Raw genomic sequence first — 15,555 nt, 5'->3', positions numbered from 1 at the left:
AAAAAAAAGCATGTCATTAGCTAAATGAGACTAATTTCATTGTTAGCACTGTCAGCTTTCTAAACAAAATGCTATAGTCGTGCAATAACCGTTAAGCTGTGGTATTCACAATTTGTACACATTTATCCTTTGAAAATCCACTCTAAAATGCTGAGGTGCATTATCATATCGACTTCTCTAAACATAAAAAATCTGAAAACCGTGATGCTATGTGGATATAATCCAGTGGAAACGTACACCAGGGCATTGGCAAGCTTGGCGTTACCTAATGACCCCGTCCTCAATTACATCATCAGCAGTTTGTAGGACTCCTGAGTCTAAAGGTAAAAATACTTAGCCTGTAGCAAAGTGCCTCTCTATTTGCCACCTGCACATCAGCACACACACAGACAGGCATATTTTCCCTCAGAGTGAAATTTTACAGTTATTGTACCAGTCCAACTATGAGCTACATAGTGATGAATGCTGGAGGTTTCATAGAGTGCCTCCGAAAACAAATGCTTCAATATTCCAGTAACAGCTTAAGAATGCAGCAGAAAGGAGTGCAGATACAGATGTGTGTGACTGCCTTATAAATGATTAAACCTTATTTCTCTCCCTCTCACTCTCTTTTTCTTTCTAAAGCAGACATCCTTTTCTTCCAGAAAAACCACACAAACACATTGTGCCTGTCTCTTTGTTTCCAGCGCACCATGAGGACTGTATCAGTGGCATGCACTTAAGCATATATCTTTGCCAAAATTAGCATTCAGCTCTCTCCATTCCCATGTTCTCTAAAAATAAAACAGTGCAGCAAAAAAAAAAAAAAAAAAAAAAAGGGGAAAAAAAAGAAAAAAGAGCTGCAATTATCCTAATGTGGAGATATCTGGTCAGCACAATGCTTTTTTAACTGTAGCTTAATTCGGTTGCAGTGAATGTTTTGTATTCACTAAATAGCCTCTGTGTGTTTCTATATTAGCTCTAATTGGCTGATTTGTCTGTTGTGTTATCAAAGCTTGCTTGACAAAAAGAGAAGAATTGCCCGAGAACTGTCTCCATCCAGAGGTGAACAAATTACCATCTTGGCCACCTGGGAAAGCAGACTGTGTATCCAGGCTAGCGGTTTTTCATTCACAGTTGCCCAGTGGCTGTTGATATAATGGTAACAAGTGTATTATTTTAATGTCACTCATCCATCATTGAAAGATAAATTGTACTTCCTATTGACTTTTATGAAAGAAAACACCATCATTTGATATATCTGTTTAAACATTTCATGCTGATTGGTTCATATACTTCTTGCTAGTGCAAAGCGCCTTGGCACTGTGACGGCAGAATCTCACCACCTGCTGTATGACACACATTAACTGACAACGTCCTTTTCTGCTCGTAGGATTTTTTTTTTACTACACTTATGATTTTACTTAGCATTTTTTTTTTTTTTATATCAGAAACACAAAGGTGTGTCTATAGGTGAGCAAAATACAATTACACATGTATGTAATGTTTAGTTCAAGTGCCAACAAAACACAGTCACATCATGTTCACATGTATCGAGAAAACAGCACAGCTTTTGGTCAAAGGCACAAACTTGATTCATTAGAAAAATACAATATAAATGATGGTTATCCTGTGATCCTGTGTGATGTGGTGTTCACATCACACAGGATCTGTCTTGGTCCTGTAACACCAACACCCTGGTGAAGAAGGCCCGGCAGCGTCTGTACCATCTGAGACGCTTAAGAGACTTTAAACTACCCTCTCAGGTGCTTAAGACTTTCTACACCTGCACCATTGAGAGCATTCTGACAGGTAGCATCACTTCCTGTTTTGGGAACAGCACTATGCAGGACAGGCGAGCCCTCCAGAGGGTGGTGCGTTCAGCTGAACGTACCATCCACACCGAGGTCCCTGACCTGCAGGACATCTACAGCACGCAGTGCAGGACATGAGCCAGGAAGATTGTGAAGGACCTCAGCCATCCCAACAATGGACTCTTTTCTTTGTTGCGTTCAGGGAAACGCTTCCACTCCCTGAAAGCGAACACAGAGAGAATGAGGAGGAGCTTCTTCCCGCAAGCCATTCGGTGTTTAAACCAGGAAACACCCAGGATCTGAAACTGGCCCACTCTCTCCATCATCATTCACTCTTCTCTGTACATATCTCTCCTTTCGCACCACGACACTTTAAACTCTGGACTTGCACAGCACAGTGCACTTTATATTTATTTATTTTATACCCCACCATACCGCACACGGACACTTTATGGACACTTTACACCACACCATACCGCACACGGACCCTTACGGACCCTTACACCACACCATACCGCACACGGACACTTTATGGACAACCCACCACAGAAATTGTCTATTGTTTACACTTTGTTACACATTGTTTACTGTTTCACTGTCTACTGCTATAAGAATTTTTTTTGTTTTTTTGTATATACATTTTTCTCTTTGTTTCACATACATATATCTTTATATATATTTTATATCTTATATTGTTATATTTTATATAGTTTTTTTTATACTTTATACTTTATTTATCTGCTTCTTTTCTTTTCCCCCATCCTATTCCCCTCATGCCGGGCCATCGTATAAAGCATTTCACTGCATGTCGTACCCTGTATGTATGTGTATGTGATGAATAAAATTTGATTTGATTTGATTTCGTTATAAAAAAACATTATGAAGTCAATCTCAGGGATTTAGGGACTCAATAGTATATTTACTTATTCTGTATTTTCTTTAGATGGCACATGATAACACTCCTGAATTTTTGACATTTTTGGTTGCCACTAGTTATCTTGATACATAACAAGAGATGGGGTAGAGGTTTTGCCCAATGGGAAAACTAATAGATTTATTTGTTTTTATGTGAGCAGTGGTTTGAGCTATAAAAAAGTCACCAACCAGTAACCTAAGCATCAAAGCACAAAACATTACAACAGCTACAAGCTGCAAGTCTGCTGTACAAGGGTTTTAAGTAAAACATAGCGAAGAATGACTTTGGTGACTCAGAGGGTGCAAACTGTGTCAGGCATTTTGCAGGAGTGTGTGCAAATGTTTAAACAGTACAGATAAACTGAAACCAGTAACAGCAGTAGTAGACTAAAGTAGGTGTGTAACAGTAAAGACTGTACACTAATTCTATAGGCTTTAAGGAGTACATGCTTAACAGAAAGAAGTTAAGTCTGTGTAAACATTACAGCCGTTCAACCTGAAAGAAGCAGTGAGTTTTAAGCAGCCTAGTCAGACTTCTAGCAGTCAAAATATGTTTTCTTGCTTCAGACAAAAACTTGTTTCCATCTGCTATCCTATTTATTTTCTATGGTCAAAGCCATTTGTGAACATTGCACTCTCATTTGTGAACACCTCCACAGCCAGACAGGAAACAGTGAATATTTCCCACAATGTCTCATTTGGTATGAGCACTTCAGTATGCTCATTCCACGTGTTTGCCTCAGAAACAGTCACATTACAAAGATGTTTTTACCCAATTACAGCGATACCCAACGATGCAGCGCAACACGGCAACAGGACGAGTCAGTAATTACGGTTATTTATCTGAGACGCTCTCCGAGTCGATGCCCAAATGAAAATGCTATTAGAGCTGAACATCTATTAATCAGTTATAGCAATTACATCGACTCCACCCATCTAGTGACCTGGGGGTCCTGACGGGTCAGATAGCCAGTTCTCAGCAAACGGTATTGGATGTAGGAAGGCCGTGTGTGTGCGACTGTAACCAGAGTCTCTAACCATGGCACACCGAGCACAACATTAGGGCGCTATCGGATTACTCAGAGAACCCTGTGCCACAATCTGTTAGTATGGATGTGCAAACAGACACCCTGTTCCAATAAGCACATGATTACCATAGCAATACTCTAGATGACCTCAAACACATGCAACCACAAGTAAAAATAAATAAATAAAATAAGAACGCAGCAAAATAACTGAGAGCATGAGTAAGTGTGTGAATAAACAAGACAGTGGGAGAATGAGGGATAAATGATAGGGATCATATGCAAAAAATAGCAGGGTGGGTGGAAGGAAGGGAGGAAGGAAGGAAGGAAGGGAAAGAGGAGAAAAAAAATTGGGAAAGAGAGGAAAATTTGCACACATGTGTAGCTGATGAGTGATTGAGAAACAATGGAAAAGTTCAATGGAAAAACCTCTATAAAGTGCAGTCTGGTGTAACAGAGTCAGGTTTGGGGTAAAACATGGCTACACATGCATCCTGCACAAAATGTTAACAGATAGACAAGAAGACTTCATGGGAGGCTTTAGGTACAAAACAAATGATAAATGTTGGTGTCTGATTTTGCAGTTTGTGCCTTACCCACAAACACACACACACACACACACACACACACACACACACACACACACACACACACACATTCACACACATGCAGTTAATGGATGACACAAGGGAACTTAGGAGGTGGAAGATGACCTAGAATACCACAGTCACCAAAGACAACAAGAAAAAAAAGGCAGATCTGTAATTTCTCCTAATACAAGAGCATTAGCAGATGGATCTTTTTCACACTCACACATTCACATTTCACACAGAAATTCAAGATTAGACACTCTACTTTTTTTTTTCTTCTGCAACGAAATAAACTTATAGACAAAATGTCTGTCTTTGTGTATGAATAAATAAACACGTTCCCCTACCATTTCTGCTAATGAATAATTTACATTCAATTCCATTTGTATCACTCAGAAAGCAGAAGAGGGGGAAAAAAGATCACAACTTGCGAAAAGCTGCCAAGGTTTACCACGACAGCTGCTTCTGGGAATCAGTGCATTATGTTGGCTAGGAATTCTGGGTAATGCTACTTTGGACCACAGATGAAAGTAGAGTTGTCTGTGTGTATGTATGTGTGTGTGTGAGGCTATGTGATTTTGGGTGCTTTAGAAGAATTCACTGTCCAGCAAGATCATCTAACAGAAAGGTGTTTATGGAACTAAACTCAGACCTGACTTTAAAGCTTCTGATGTTGGTGCAGCAGAAAATGGTTTAAGTTTACTGGATTAGTTAAATTGATGGTCAAAGAATTAAAAATGCTACATTTATTTTTATGGCATTTGCCAGATTTTCTTATCCAGAGTGACTTATAGAAGTGTTTAAGTCTTTATCAAGAAATTTACATCCTGATACTGGTTAATAAGATCATGGAATAAGAATCCCAAAAGTCGAAATATATATAGAAAAAGCACAGTAAAAAAAAGAAAAGCCTGAAATGAACTACCAGAGAAGTAAGCCATAATTTGTAGCTGTTTAGCTACAGTTAATTGCAAAAAAAGTTGACAAGCTTCTATAATAATATATAGAAAAAGCATCTTTTTGGTTTCACAAATGTTACTTTGTTAAAAAAATATGGTATATGTTAGCAGTTATAAAAGAAACAAAATGTCTGAAATATCTGTTCGTTTCCCTTTGTGAATGTAATATAGTACATTTTATCAAATAGCTTGCATGTATGACCTTTGTAACTTCCTCGAATCCTCTTAGCTTTTAGTTTCTCGCAGTTCTCATGTTCACCCTGCTCATTGTTCCTCACATCTCTTGCCTCACGCTGAGAAATTGCTTCGCGAATATAAAAATATATATATCTAGCTTGAATAAAACTTATTTTCCTCTTGCTAATGTTGTGGGCTGTCTGGCTTCAGAACTACTGGTTGGAATTCTTGATTTTGGAAATAAATTGTAAACAATAGAGATTAGGTTCTGTTTGCTTCGCAAGGGCCACAAACCATTGTTCTTAATGATAAATATATAGAAGAAATATACATGTATATCTATGGGTCTCTTTCCCTCTCTCTTACACACACACACACACACACACACACACACACACACAGACACACACACACACACACACACACACACACACACACACACACACACACACACATATATAGAGGAAAGCCATTCTGTATCCCTTTCCCCTCGGTTACACTCAATTTCATCACAATATCTGTCTCCCTCTCACCCAGTGCAAAATTACACAAAGTTCTGTGCTACCTAGCGTCTTGCCACCCAATTCGCCTGTATGTGTGTGTGTGTGTGTGTGTGTGCGTGTGTGCGTGTATGATGATGCAAGGTGGAAATCACAACAAAGGTCTGCAGTACATGTTGCATGACAATGATGCAACACATCTTTATTGAGGAGGAGAGAGAAAAGGATGGAAAAAGGGGTGGGATGAGGGGCGGGAGAGATTCAGCCCCAGCATGTGACCCAAATTGTAAAAGGGTTTACTTGATGACTGATGGTTTTACCACAGTACGAAGGTTACACGTATTTCACGAGTTATACAGCAACAGTGAACAACGATTAGCAACAACACATTATGTTCATATCACATAAACCCCTGTGTGAAAGTAGAAAGCATGAATGTGCCATGTTTTTTTCATCCTTTCTCAAGATTTTGCATTCAGATCCATGTAACAAAAACTCATTTGGCTAAATATCAAGGCAGCATTCTTTCATTAGACAGTATAAACTACATAGGGCAAACGGCAATGCCCTTCTACAGTCTTGCCAGTAGAACTCGATTTTGACATTCTAGCTCAGGAATACTGCTTCAGATAAATGCCTGTTAGTAACTGTTAAGAACTTCTAGGACAGTTCACTCTTTTCAGACTGGACGAATGAACATTAAACATTGTATGCCAACATTATATTCGCAGCTGCTTAAAATCCAAATGTAAACTGGCACTTGAGGAGAGTCAGAATCGTTCTGATAGAGAAACTGTAAATTAAGACTGGCTTCCTGTGTGCAGTCTCGAAAACACATGCAAAGATCTAGGAGATAACATGATATGATAACCGACTTTATATCAAATCTGAGACTTGACTTTATAAGAATTTTTTAATCATTAGATAAGAGAAATTATGGATCACATTCAGACTGCCTAAAGATCCAGTGGATTACACCTTCCACTGGAATTAAATGAATCTGTGAAATTAATATGTGGGTGATGTTTCTGATGTAGAATGTTCCTTTAGGCAATAAGGCACAGCAGATGTTCGACTCATATGGCGCTCTGTAGTCGATGGATGATTGGAGACTAAAGATCAGCAACAAAGGAATAATTCCTGTTCTGATACTCTCTCCAAACTAATCTCATCATATCTAATCCACATCTAATCACACTGTGCTTCTGTGATACCACTTTATATTAGGTAAAAAAAAAAAGGAAAGCAAGAAAAAAAAAAAAAAACAGCCTGCCATTCTTCAATGTGAGTTGATACAGGTGGATGCACAAAATAGATGAAGCCAGTGTTATTTCCTCCATTTTTCTTCCCCAGAAGAAAAGTACCAGGTTTCATGTGAACAGATTGATGAAACAGAGATACAAGGCTGTTCGCTGTGCTATCTTTGTTTTCCCTTCTCTCCTACTTATCTAAAGCAAGCTTTTCGAGCTGATAAGATACCTCCTGAGCAGCTAGCGACAAGACTGAATGCATGCTGAGAGTCAGTAGTAAGGGGGCAGGTCTGTATCCGAGTCAGCATTGAAGTTGGGTTCAGCTTAGAGTCAGCGAGGGTGGGTTTTGGTTTAGACACCGCTCTTTTTGGTTCCCGGGTTTTTGGGCAAAGTCAAAGTCAGGAAAGGAAAACACACAATCTTAGATTTGGTATGTGACTCCTGTTTGTTTTTCATCCCTAGGCAACACTGTTATTTCCTGGTGAGGGTTGCCTGATAGTCACACTGACGCACATCCACTCACTCTGAGTCTCTTTCTTTTTTCATGCTCATATGTTCTCTCCATCTCTCTTTCCCCCTTACTCACTCGTACATGCGTCTTCTCTGATGGAAAGTTGGGTCCGCAATCCAGTATGATAACAGGAAAACATGAGCATCTAACTCCATAGGCTAACAGCTATTTTCTTTTCCTTTTCACTCCCCTATTTCCCTTTCGTCTCTTTTAATCTGAAGACTGAACTACTTCTTTCTAGTCTACACAAAACCCCCTTTGCTGATGAGTCTTTCTCTTCCTGCATTCAAAAGTGTTCAATGCCTTATGTAATAGAGTGTAATGTCTCAGACAGCCATTTTATCACACACGATCATGTTGGCTTTTCTTTGGAAGATTACTGTTTTTACATATATGTTAAAACCAGGAAGTCCTTGCAGTCTACTTCAGTATAAGAGAAGAAAAAAAATTCCAGAGACACAAGGAAACATTTTGGACAGAAGTGAAAGCAAATTGCTTTTCCGGCTGGATGAGGTGAAAGACTTTCAAAATTTTCAACACTAGACTTTCAAAATTTAACTGCTGTTGTCAAAACATTCGATTATTATTCCATTGGGTTCAAGAGCTCTATATGTAGGTGAGCTCCTTCTCGGTATGTCCGCTCCCATCTAACAAAGAGAGTTTCATTGACATGAAATCCAATAATTCACTCTTATGGTGAATAAAAATAGATAGATAGACAGATATTGAAGGTCTGGATGCGTAGCACCTTGAAAGAGGTACATAATCATAATTAGAGGTCAGTCGAGACCTGGAACACAATGTGGACCATTAGACTACATGCTTAAATATGAACATGCTTGAATACGTAGCCTGAATATGAAATACTAAACAGGAAATAGACCATGAGAAGGTTAAAAAAGCAAAAAAAATTCAAACTAAGTATAATTTTCCTGGCTGGCTTGTGCAAAATGACTATAAGACGTTGTATCACCTCAAAGTACCATCATTTCTCAAAGCCATTGTCTCAAAGCCGTCACTCAGGCTGACAGTGTTAAACTGGAGGACGGAGGTAGGAGCGCGAGCTGGTTTGAGTTTCTGATGCTCAGGGCTTTGAAGATGGTGCCGCCGTTTGATTCGGGTTTCTTGGCGGCTTCTTTGAAAGCAAAGCGTCGCATTCCTAACCTCGCGCTGATCTCATGCTCGAAGACCGCCGGCGAGACCAAAGTATTTTGTTTTTTGTCTGTTTTTTTTTTGGTGCGATGTTTTCGAATTCCGAACGCAACTTTGAGGTGGATCCAAAGTGCACGCGCATTAGTCGGCGTTTAGTCGGGCCGCTCTCCCGTTACGGTGGCGGTTGTGCTGCCGGTGGCACAGAGCTCGAAAAGGGATCTGAGCGCCTCACCGCCGACAAGTCCAGCGCGTGTTTTTCCCTCCACCACTTCATCTGCGACTTCAAAGCGCTCGCGACTCATTTGGCCGGAGATCAGTTCAAATCGACATGAGCAGAAAGATCCGGTGCAGGGAGAAAAAGAAAAACTCACCGAGGGTGTAGTTCAACAGAAAACAGACTCTACATTGTGTTTATTCAAACTTTCAAACTCTATTCTAACTGGCTTTTGATAACTTGAACTAATAATAATAATAATAATAATAATAATAATAATAATAATAATAATAATAATAATAAGAATCATAATAATTATTAGTATAAGTAGTAGTGGTAGTAGTAGTAGTACAAGTTGCAAACATTCTTTTTTTTAGGGCTCAAGCACACACTCTGTGTGACCCACACATTCAAGTACTGCTCAAGCGTATCACAAAAAAGTACTGCTATGACTTCCCTCAAAGGGATTCAAGAGGGATTTATAGTTTATACATTTTATAATCTGACCACAGACAATAGTGGAATAAGTAGGGGAGGTGGTAACTTAGTGGTTAAAGATCTAAAGCTTGTGAGTTTTAATTCCAGTCACATCAAAAGTTGGGCCCCTGAGCAAGGCCCTTACATGCTGTTCAGGTGTATACATGAGATAAATGTAAGTATCATCGTGATAAGGATGTCCGCCAAATGCCATAAATGTACATGTAATTTTGTCTGTATGATGAAACACAGACAGGGTAGACAAGATTTGTGAAATGTGCGAAAACTGCAGTTGGAAGTAAGCATTTTTAGGTTATTAAACAGTAGGTGGCACTGTCACCGAACTTGTTTACATAGCTTTACGATCCTGATGATCGAAGGTCCTGAAGGTCATTCCCGAGACACTGCTTCATTTCATGCATCTACTCATACTTCTTTTGATATCCTCTGTGAGGCTTACTTGAAAGATGACGATTTCTTGCACAAAATCCAGTTTTTTACAATAATCCAATATGGCAGATAAGTTAACTAATACATGTCATTGGCATCTTGACCCAAAGGTTATGACCATACACACACAATATGGAACATGATCGTGGTAGTGGATCATTGGCACTTAGTTCAAATTTTAGCTAATTTAGTAAGAATGTTTTTAGCAAAATTTTTACCAGACAGATCTAAAGTCTGGAGAAGTTTTAGGATGAAGAATAGAAAGAAGAAAAGGTAGAATAATGGTAGGATGCATCTGCACCTTAGGAACCTTAGGCCTCCTTAATAAATCATTTATCATCTTCAGTAACCACTTTATCATAGGGTCAGAGTGGATCCGTAGCCTATCCTGGGAACACTGGGTGCAAGGCTGTTACTCCAGCACAAGGCACCACACACACACACACACACGCACACACGCACACACGCACACACGCACACACGCACACACGCACACACGCACACACACACACACACACACACACACACACACTTAAGGCCCTTAACCCTATCTGCCCCAAGGGGCACCTGGAACGTCCTAACAAATTGGGATATGTGAAGTAAAGAATTTTACTGTGCTGTAGTGACATAAATTTGACATTTACATGACAAATAAAGGCTTCATCCTCTTTTTCTTAAATCACACACTTATTCACACCAACAAATCACGTTTTTTTTTTTAACTGTAGCAGTAAATTAAAGAACTCAGACAAAACCCACGTTAACACCTCAAATGCATAAGATTGAAGGCGCTCTGGATTAAACCCATGCCAGCACTAATAGTAATAATAATAATGACAACAGCAACAATAATAAGTTAATTATGTGGTGTCTCGTCTGCCTTGCAAGTGCAATCAACTTTTTATTATTTACTTCTATGAGCTAGCTTTCTAGTCTCTCCAATTATGAATCATTACCTTCCTTAATTTGCTGGCTTTCATGGGTTTGCACGCTTTTGTAGGTATATAAAAGTGCTTGCCAAATAATTAAACATTAATGCAAGGTAGAAAACGGGCATCTCCAACTCTCAGAAACCACAGCAAAGCTTAGATCAGCCCAAAAGGTTAATTAATTTATAGCAACCCCACTATAATGTTTTACCTGCACCACACATCCTTCAGCTCCAAGCCCTTTCATACATTTTGTTAAACTGAAGAGCAGGTGTAATTGCTTCCTTTTCCTTGGCGATGATTTAAGCTTCTGTCTGAAGTGCTGTTTTTTTTTTCTCTTTAAAAAATCCTAGCCCAAAATACCTGCTGTTTGCAGCCTGATTAATTTAGCACTTAATCTATGAGATTTTACACACAGATGTTGCCTCCTGCGTTGAAAACCATTTCTGATCACTGCTTTTTTAAAAACTGGCTGCCTCTGGCGATCGCAACATAATTCTAGCTTTATAAAAGTTACTTAAAATGGTTGGATACTATGATGACGATTAATATGCAAACTTTTTGGCAAACTTTACTTTTTAAATAACTTTTAACTGAAAGATAATCAGATAAAGTCATGCATGGAAAAGTTGGCAGTGAAGGTAACCAGCCATTTGAGATGTAAGTGATGTAGTTCTTAATTTTAACTTATTCCAGGCTTAGTCATTATATAAGCCTTATAACACTTAAATCCCAGACCCTCCAGCCAAAACTTTATCAAAGGTGGTTTGTAAAAATCTAAGCAATTGTCAACTATACCATAAATTATACTGGACAATTTAATAGATTTGTTAATATAACCAGATTGTGTTGAATTATTAGTAGCTTTCACAGAAGACAAGAGATCTCTTTTCATGATAGGATGTGAAAATATTTTAAGCAACATGCTCTAAAATTGCTTACAGCATGTTTGAAGGCTCCAAGCTCTTCCTTAATCCGCAGAGAGCTTTAACAAAAAATAGAGTAGCCATGAGTACATTGACTCGTGCCTCAAAGACTGTTAGCAGCTGGTGGTGACTGAGTTTAATTAGTATTATTAACTTTTCCCTTTTTTAATTACAGATGTAATAGGACTATTTTTTTTTTTTTACCGACTAGAGCACACAATGAATATGATTAGTGCCTTCAAGCCCTTTTGGTTTTGTTAACAATTTTGATCATAACTTTCAAAGATAACACGATATGTTTTTACTGATTTCAGGACAGAGAGCAGCTCTATTTAGTGATAGCTATCAGCCATGAGCCAAAGTGTGCTTTAAAATGTGCTTCCACAGGCTTTAGTCTCATGCCCCAACAGAACAGATGGTTATTATGCAGAATGCTTATTAATACACTGAAATCACTGAGTGATGTAGAGATTGTCGGTAATTGGCGGTGTAACCAATTTTAACATTGTTAAACACAAGACGGCTGCAGTGCATCTTGGTGCAGTATCTTGGGTTAAGGCTCTGGGTTATTCATCATTAGGTCAGGAGTTCAAGCAACAGTATTGCGACCACTATTGGGCCCTTGAGTAAGGCCCTTAACCCTCTGTGCTCCAGGGGTGCTGTATCATGGCTGATCCTGCAAGCTGATATGTGGGATGTTTAAAAAGAATTTCATTGAGCTATAATGTACATGTGACAAATAAAAAGCACCCCATTTTAAACACACACACACACACACACAAAATCAACTTTTGATATATGTGTATTGTAGACAGTGTTGCCCAGGGTTGCTTTCACAAACACAGCAAACTCGTTCTTCTTAAAGAAAATATGTATGACTGTTGACTTTCTGACAAAGCAATTATTCTTCCATTTTGGGGGGAAAAAAAGAAAAAAACTGGAATTCCCCTTCAATAACCGCTGCAAGCGTTTTTTTTTTTTTTTTTTTATCAGAAAGGAGACATGCAAACAGTCATCGCTTTGAAAGAATATTTCTGGGGCAATACACAGATACATTATAGTTACAGGAAAAAAAGCTATACCGGATGTCGGTTTCATGGCTTTGCGGCAGAGCAGAGTGCTTGTACACAGCCTACTCCAGTGCTCTGTGCTGAGCTTAATGACCGGACAGCGCTCCATCGCTCATTAAACACCGTAAACCAGGGTGGTGAAGGGTCATCGATCTTTTGAATATTCATGAACATGAATAAAGCGCGAGCTTTAGGCTACTACTGAAACATCTAACTATCATGCCTATTTAAAAAAAAAATTACAAATTAGGTTGATTGGTTTAAAAATCACACACAATGACACACCCCTCGTGATCCCATTCCCACTCAGTCAAAACGTTAGTTTAAAATTAGTTAAAACGTTTGTGAAACTTCATTCATCTCCAGTAGTCACATCCTGTCCGGTCTTTTCTACCACCACGTGCTAAAATGACGAGTAAGCTGGAAGTTGTTTTGGTTGCACAAACTCCAAAAGTGTGTGTGGTTGGGGGGGGGGGGGGAGGATTGGGGGGAACAGATTCATTGGATTAAAGAGGAAACTCTGTGATCTGCTGTCACCGTTCATGAAGCTCAAATGATCTCAGAGGCGCGCTACAGAAAAGTCGGAGTAACAATGCGAGAGGGGGCGTGGCCTACAACGCTCCTGACGCTCGGCATTCCTCTTTAGTTAATTGGCTGATATTATTGAGCGACAGACGCAGCCCCCACCTCCACCTCATCCCCCCCCCCCCCCCCTTTCTGTCTCTCTCTCTCTCTCTCTCTCTCTCTCTCTCTCTCTACACACACATACGTTTAACCCATTTAAACGGCAGCTTTTGTGTGTGTGTGTGTGTGTGTCTGTGTGTGTGTGTAAAATAGCCTGGCATATCGAGATGCACAGGCTTGTTTTTGATTGATTTAATCCCATTTTCAAATCAAATCAAATTTTATTTGGCATATCTTGGTTTAATAATCCCGGACACAACCTAGAGGCGTGTGGCTGTAACCTGTTCCAGGCTCTTTCTTCTTATCTCTCCCCAATCCACATAACCTGGTAAGGGTTCTGGCTACCAGTTGTGACAGTACCAGGCTCGCGTTGGTGCTCATAGTGAACCGATTTTCGCACTGACCCCAGAGCGCGGGCGCGCTTTTGTTCGCATGCGCGTCCCCGCTGAGCGCCCATTCCTCATATTTCTCCAAACCCCCCCACCCCCAATCCACGTTTGATTCCCACCAGCAGATCGCACCTCTATTTAACCAGGGTTTAGAGTCCCGCAATCAACCGCCGAAGTCCATTACATTACTGATCTACAACACAGGTGTCTCTCTGATTGTCTGATTGTGTGGCATCTAAATGACAGCTCCTACAAAGGATCAGAACGCTGCGGCTCTGAACCCGAGGGGCTTTGATTCCACGCCGGGTGTTAAATAGCTTATCACGGAAGGTGCGTGAGATGGCGCGGGTTAATCTTTAATGCACCGTCCCAGCCTTATCTAGTGTACACACACACACACACACACACACAAAAAAAACCAATAATAATAATAATAATAATTTTTATATATATATATATATATATATATATATATATATATATATATATATATATATATATGACAACAAAAGGTAAACGATCGCCTTCACCACAAACTTTAATTTCACATCCAGTTGTGTTAAAAGCCCAGGCTGTAAGGACAAAGTGAATCGCATCAGCACGGTGAAGTTTCAATTTCTTGAATCAGCCTTCTCGATCTGTCATTACTCGGTTCACACCATACAAACACATCCCATCACAAGAAAGCTGGTGCACAATTACATCAATTGCAAACTCATCCACTTACTAATGGGTCCATGCGAGGTGAATCTAGCCGCTGGGAGACCAGGAGCATCTTGGAGCGATGGGACACAGCGCGGCCACGATTAAATCCACTTTTGTTTCAATGTGTCACAATGCAAAAAAAAAAAACACTCAACATATTAGAGATCGAGATCAATGAAAGATAGGTTTCAGTCTTGTATTTGGATTAAAATGAGTGCCTGGGTGTCTGCGTGGAAAAACAAAAAGACATTTAGTCCAAAAGACGAGCTAATTCTGACATTTCGTCCAGGTATCAGGCAAGTTCATCAGACTGAACGGCAGCGGCAGACTGGAAAAGCTCGAGCGTGTGTGTGTGAGATGCGTGTGTAGTCTTTCTCACTCTCGCAGCACTGCTCTCACCGGCTTCCTCAATCGGGGGCGGTGAAACCAGGGATAACCACGCCCACATAGCAATAGAGGCGGAGACACCGAATTCACACGCTCCCGTCTCTTAAAAAGACAGGCCTCCTTTTCCTAAGGAACATGTCCTGCAGAGATGCTGGAGATAGGAGCTAGAGACAGAGTGAGCTGGCCCTAGTGGTCATATTGTATAACACCATTCCTACTCATAGACTTTGTTCCAAAGTAGGCAGAGGCCTATTGCTCTAAGTCAGAGGTCCCAAACCTTTTTTGCCATCACAAACAAGTTTCACACAAGACAATTTTTCAATGGACCAGGGATGGGTCTGTGGTCCATGGGAGCTCTCGGGGTCCGTATATTGTGGCACGAAATAACGTGCATATTATAGTACTATTATACATATTATATGACTTAATCATGAATTTAATTACATAGATAA

At 39.8% G+C, this 15,555-nt stretch overlaps 1 protein-coding gene across 1 annotated transcript in view; it reads right to left on the bottom strand.

Moving 5' to 3' along the window:
* The window catches only part of LOC310725761 (uncharacterized protein), a 72,378-nt gene extending 57,259 nt beyond the window's left edge, over window positions 1-15,119 (bottom strand). Inside the window, exon 1 of the mRNA XM_083540784.1 lies at window positions 14,739-15,119. Coding sequence (XP_083396910.1) covers window positions 14,739-14,786 — 48 coding nt within the window. The 5' untranslated portion in view covers window positions 14,787-15,119. The remainder of the gene's footprint in view (window positions 1-14,738) is intronic.
* Between the last annotated feature and the right edge of the window lie 436 nt (window positions 15,120-15,555).

This window comes from Silurus aristotelis (assembly GCF_946808225.1).
Source record: "Silurus aristotelis genome assembly, chromosome: 5".
Classification (NCBI taxonomy): domain Eukaryota; kingdom Metazoa; phylum Chordata; class Actinopteri; order Siluriformes; family Siluridae; genus Silurus; species Silurus aristotelis.
This window is presented reverse-complemented; position numbering and strand designations above follow the sequence as displayed.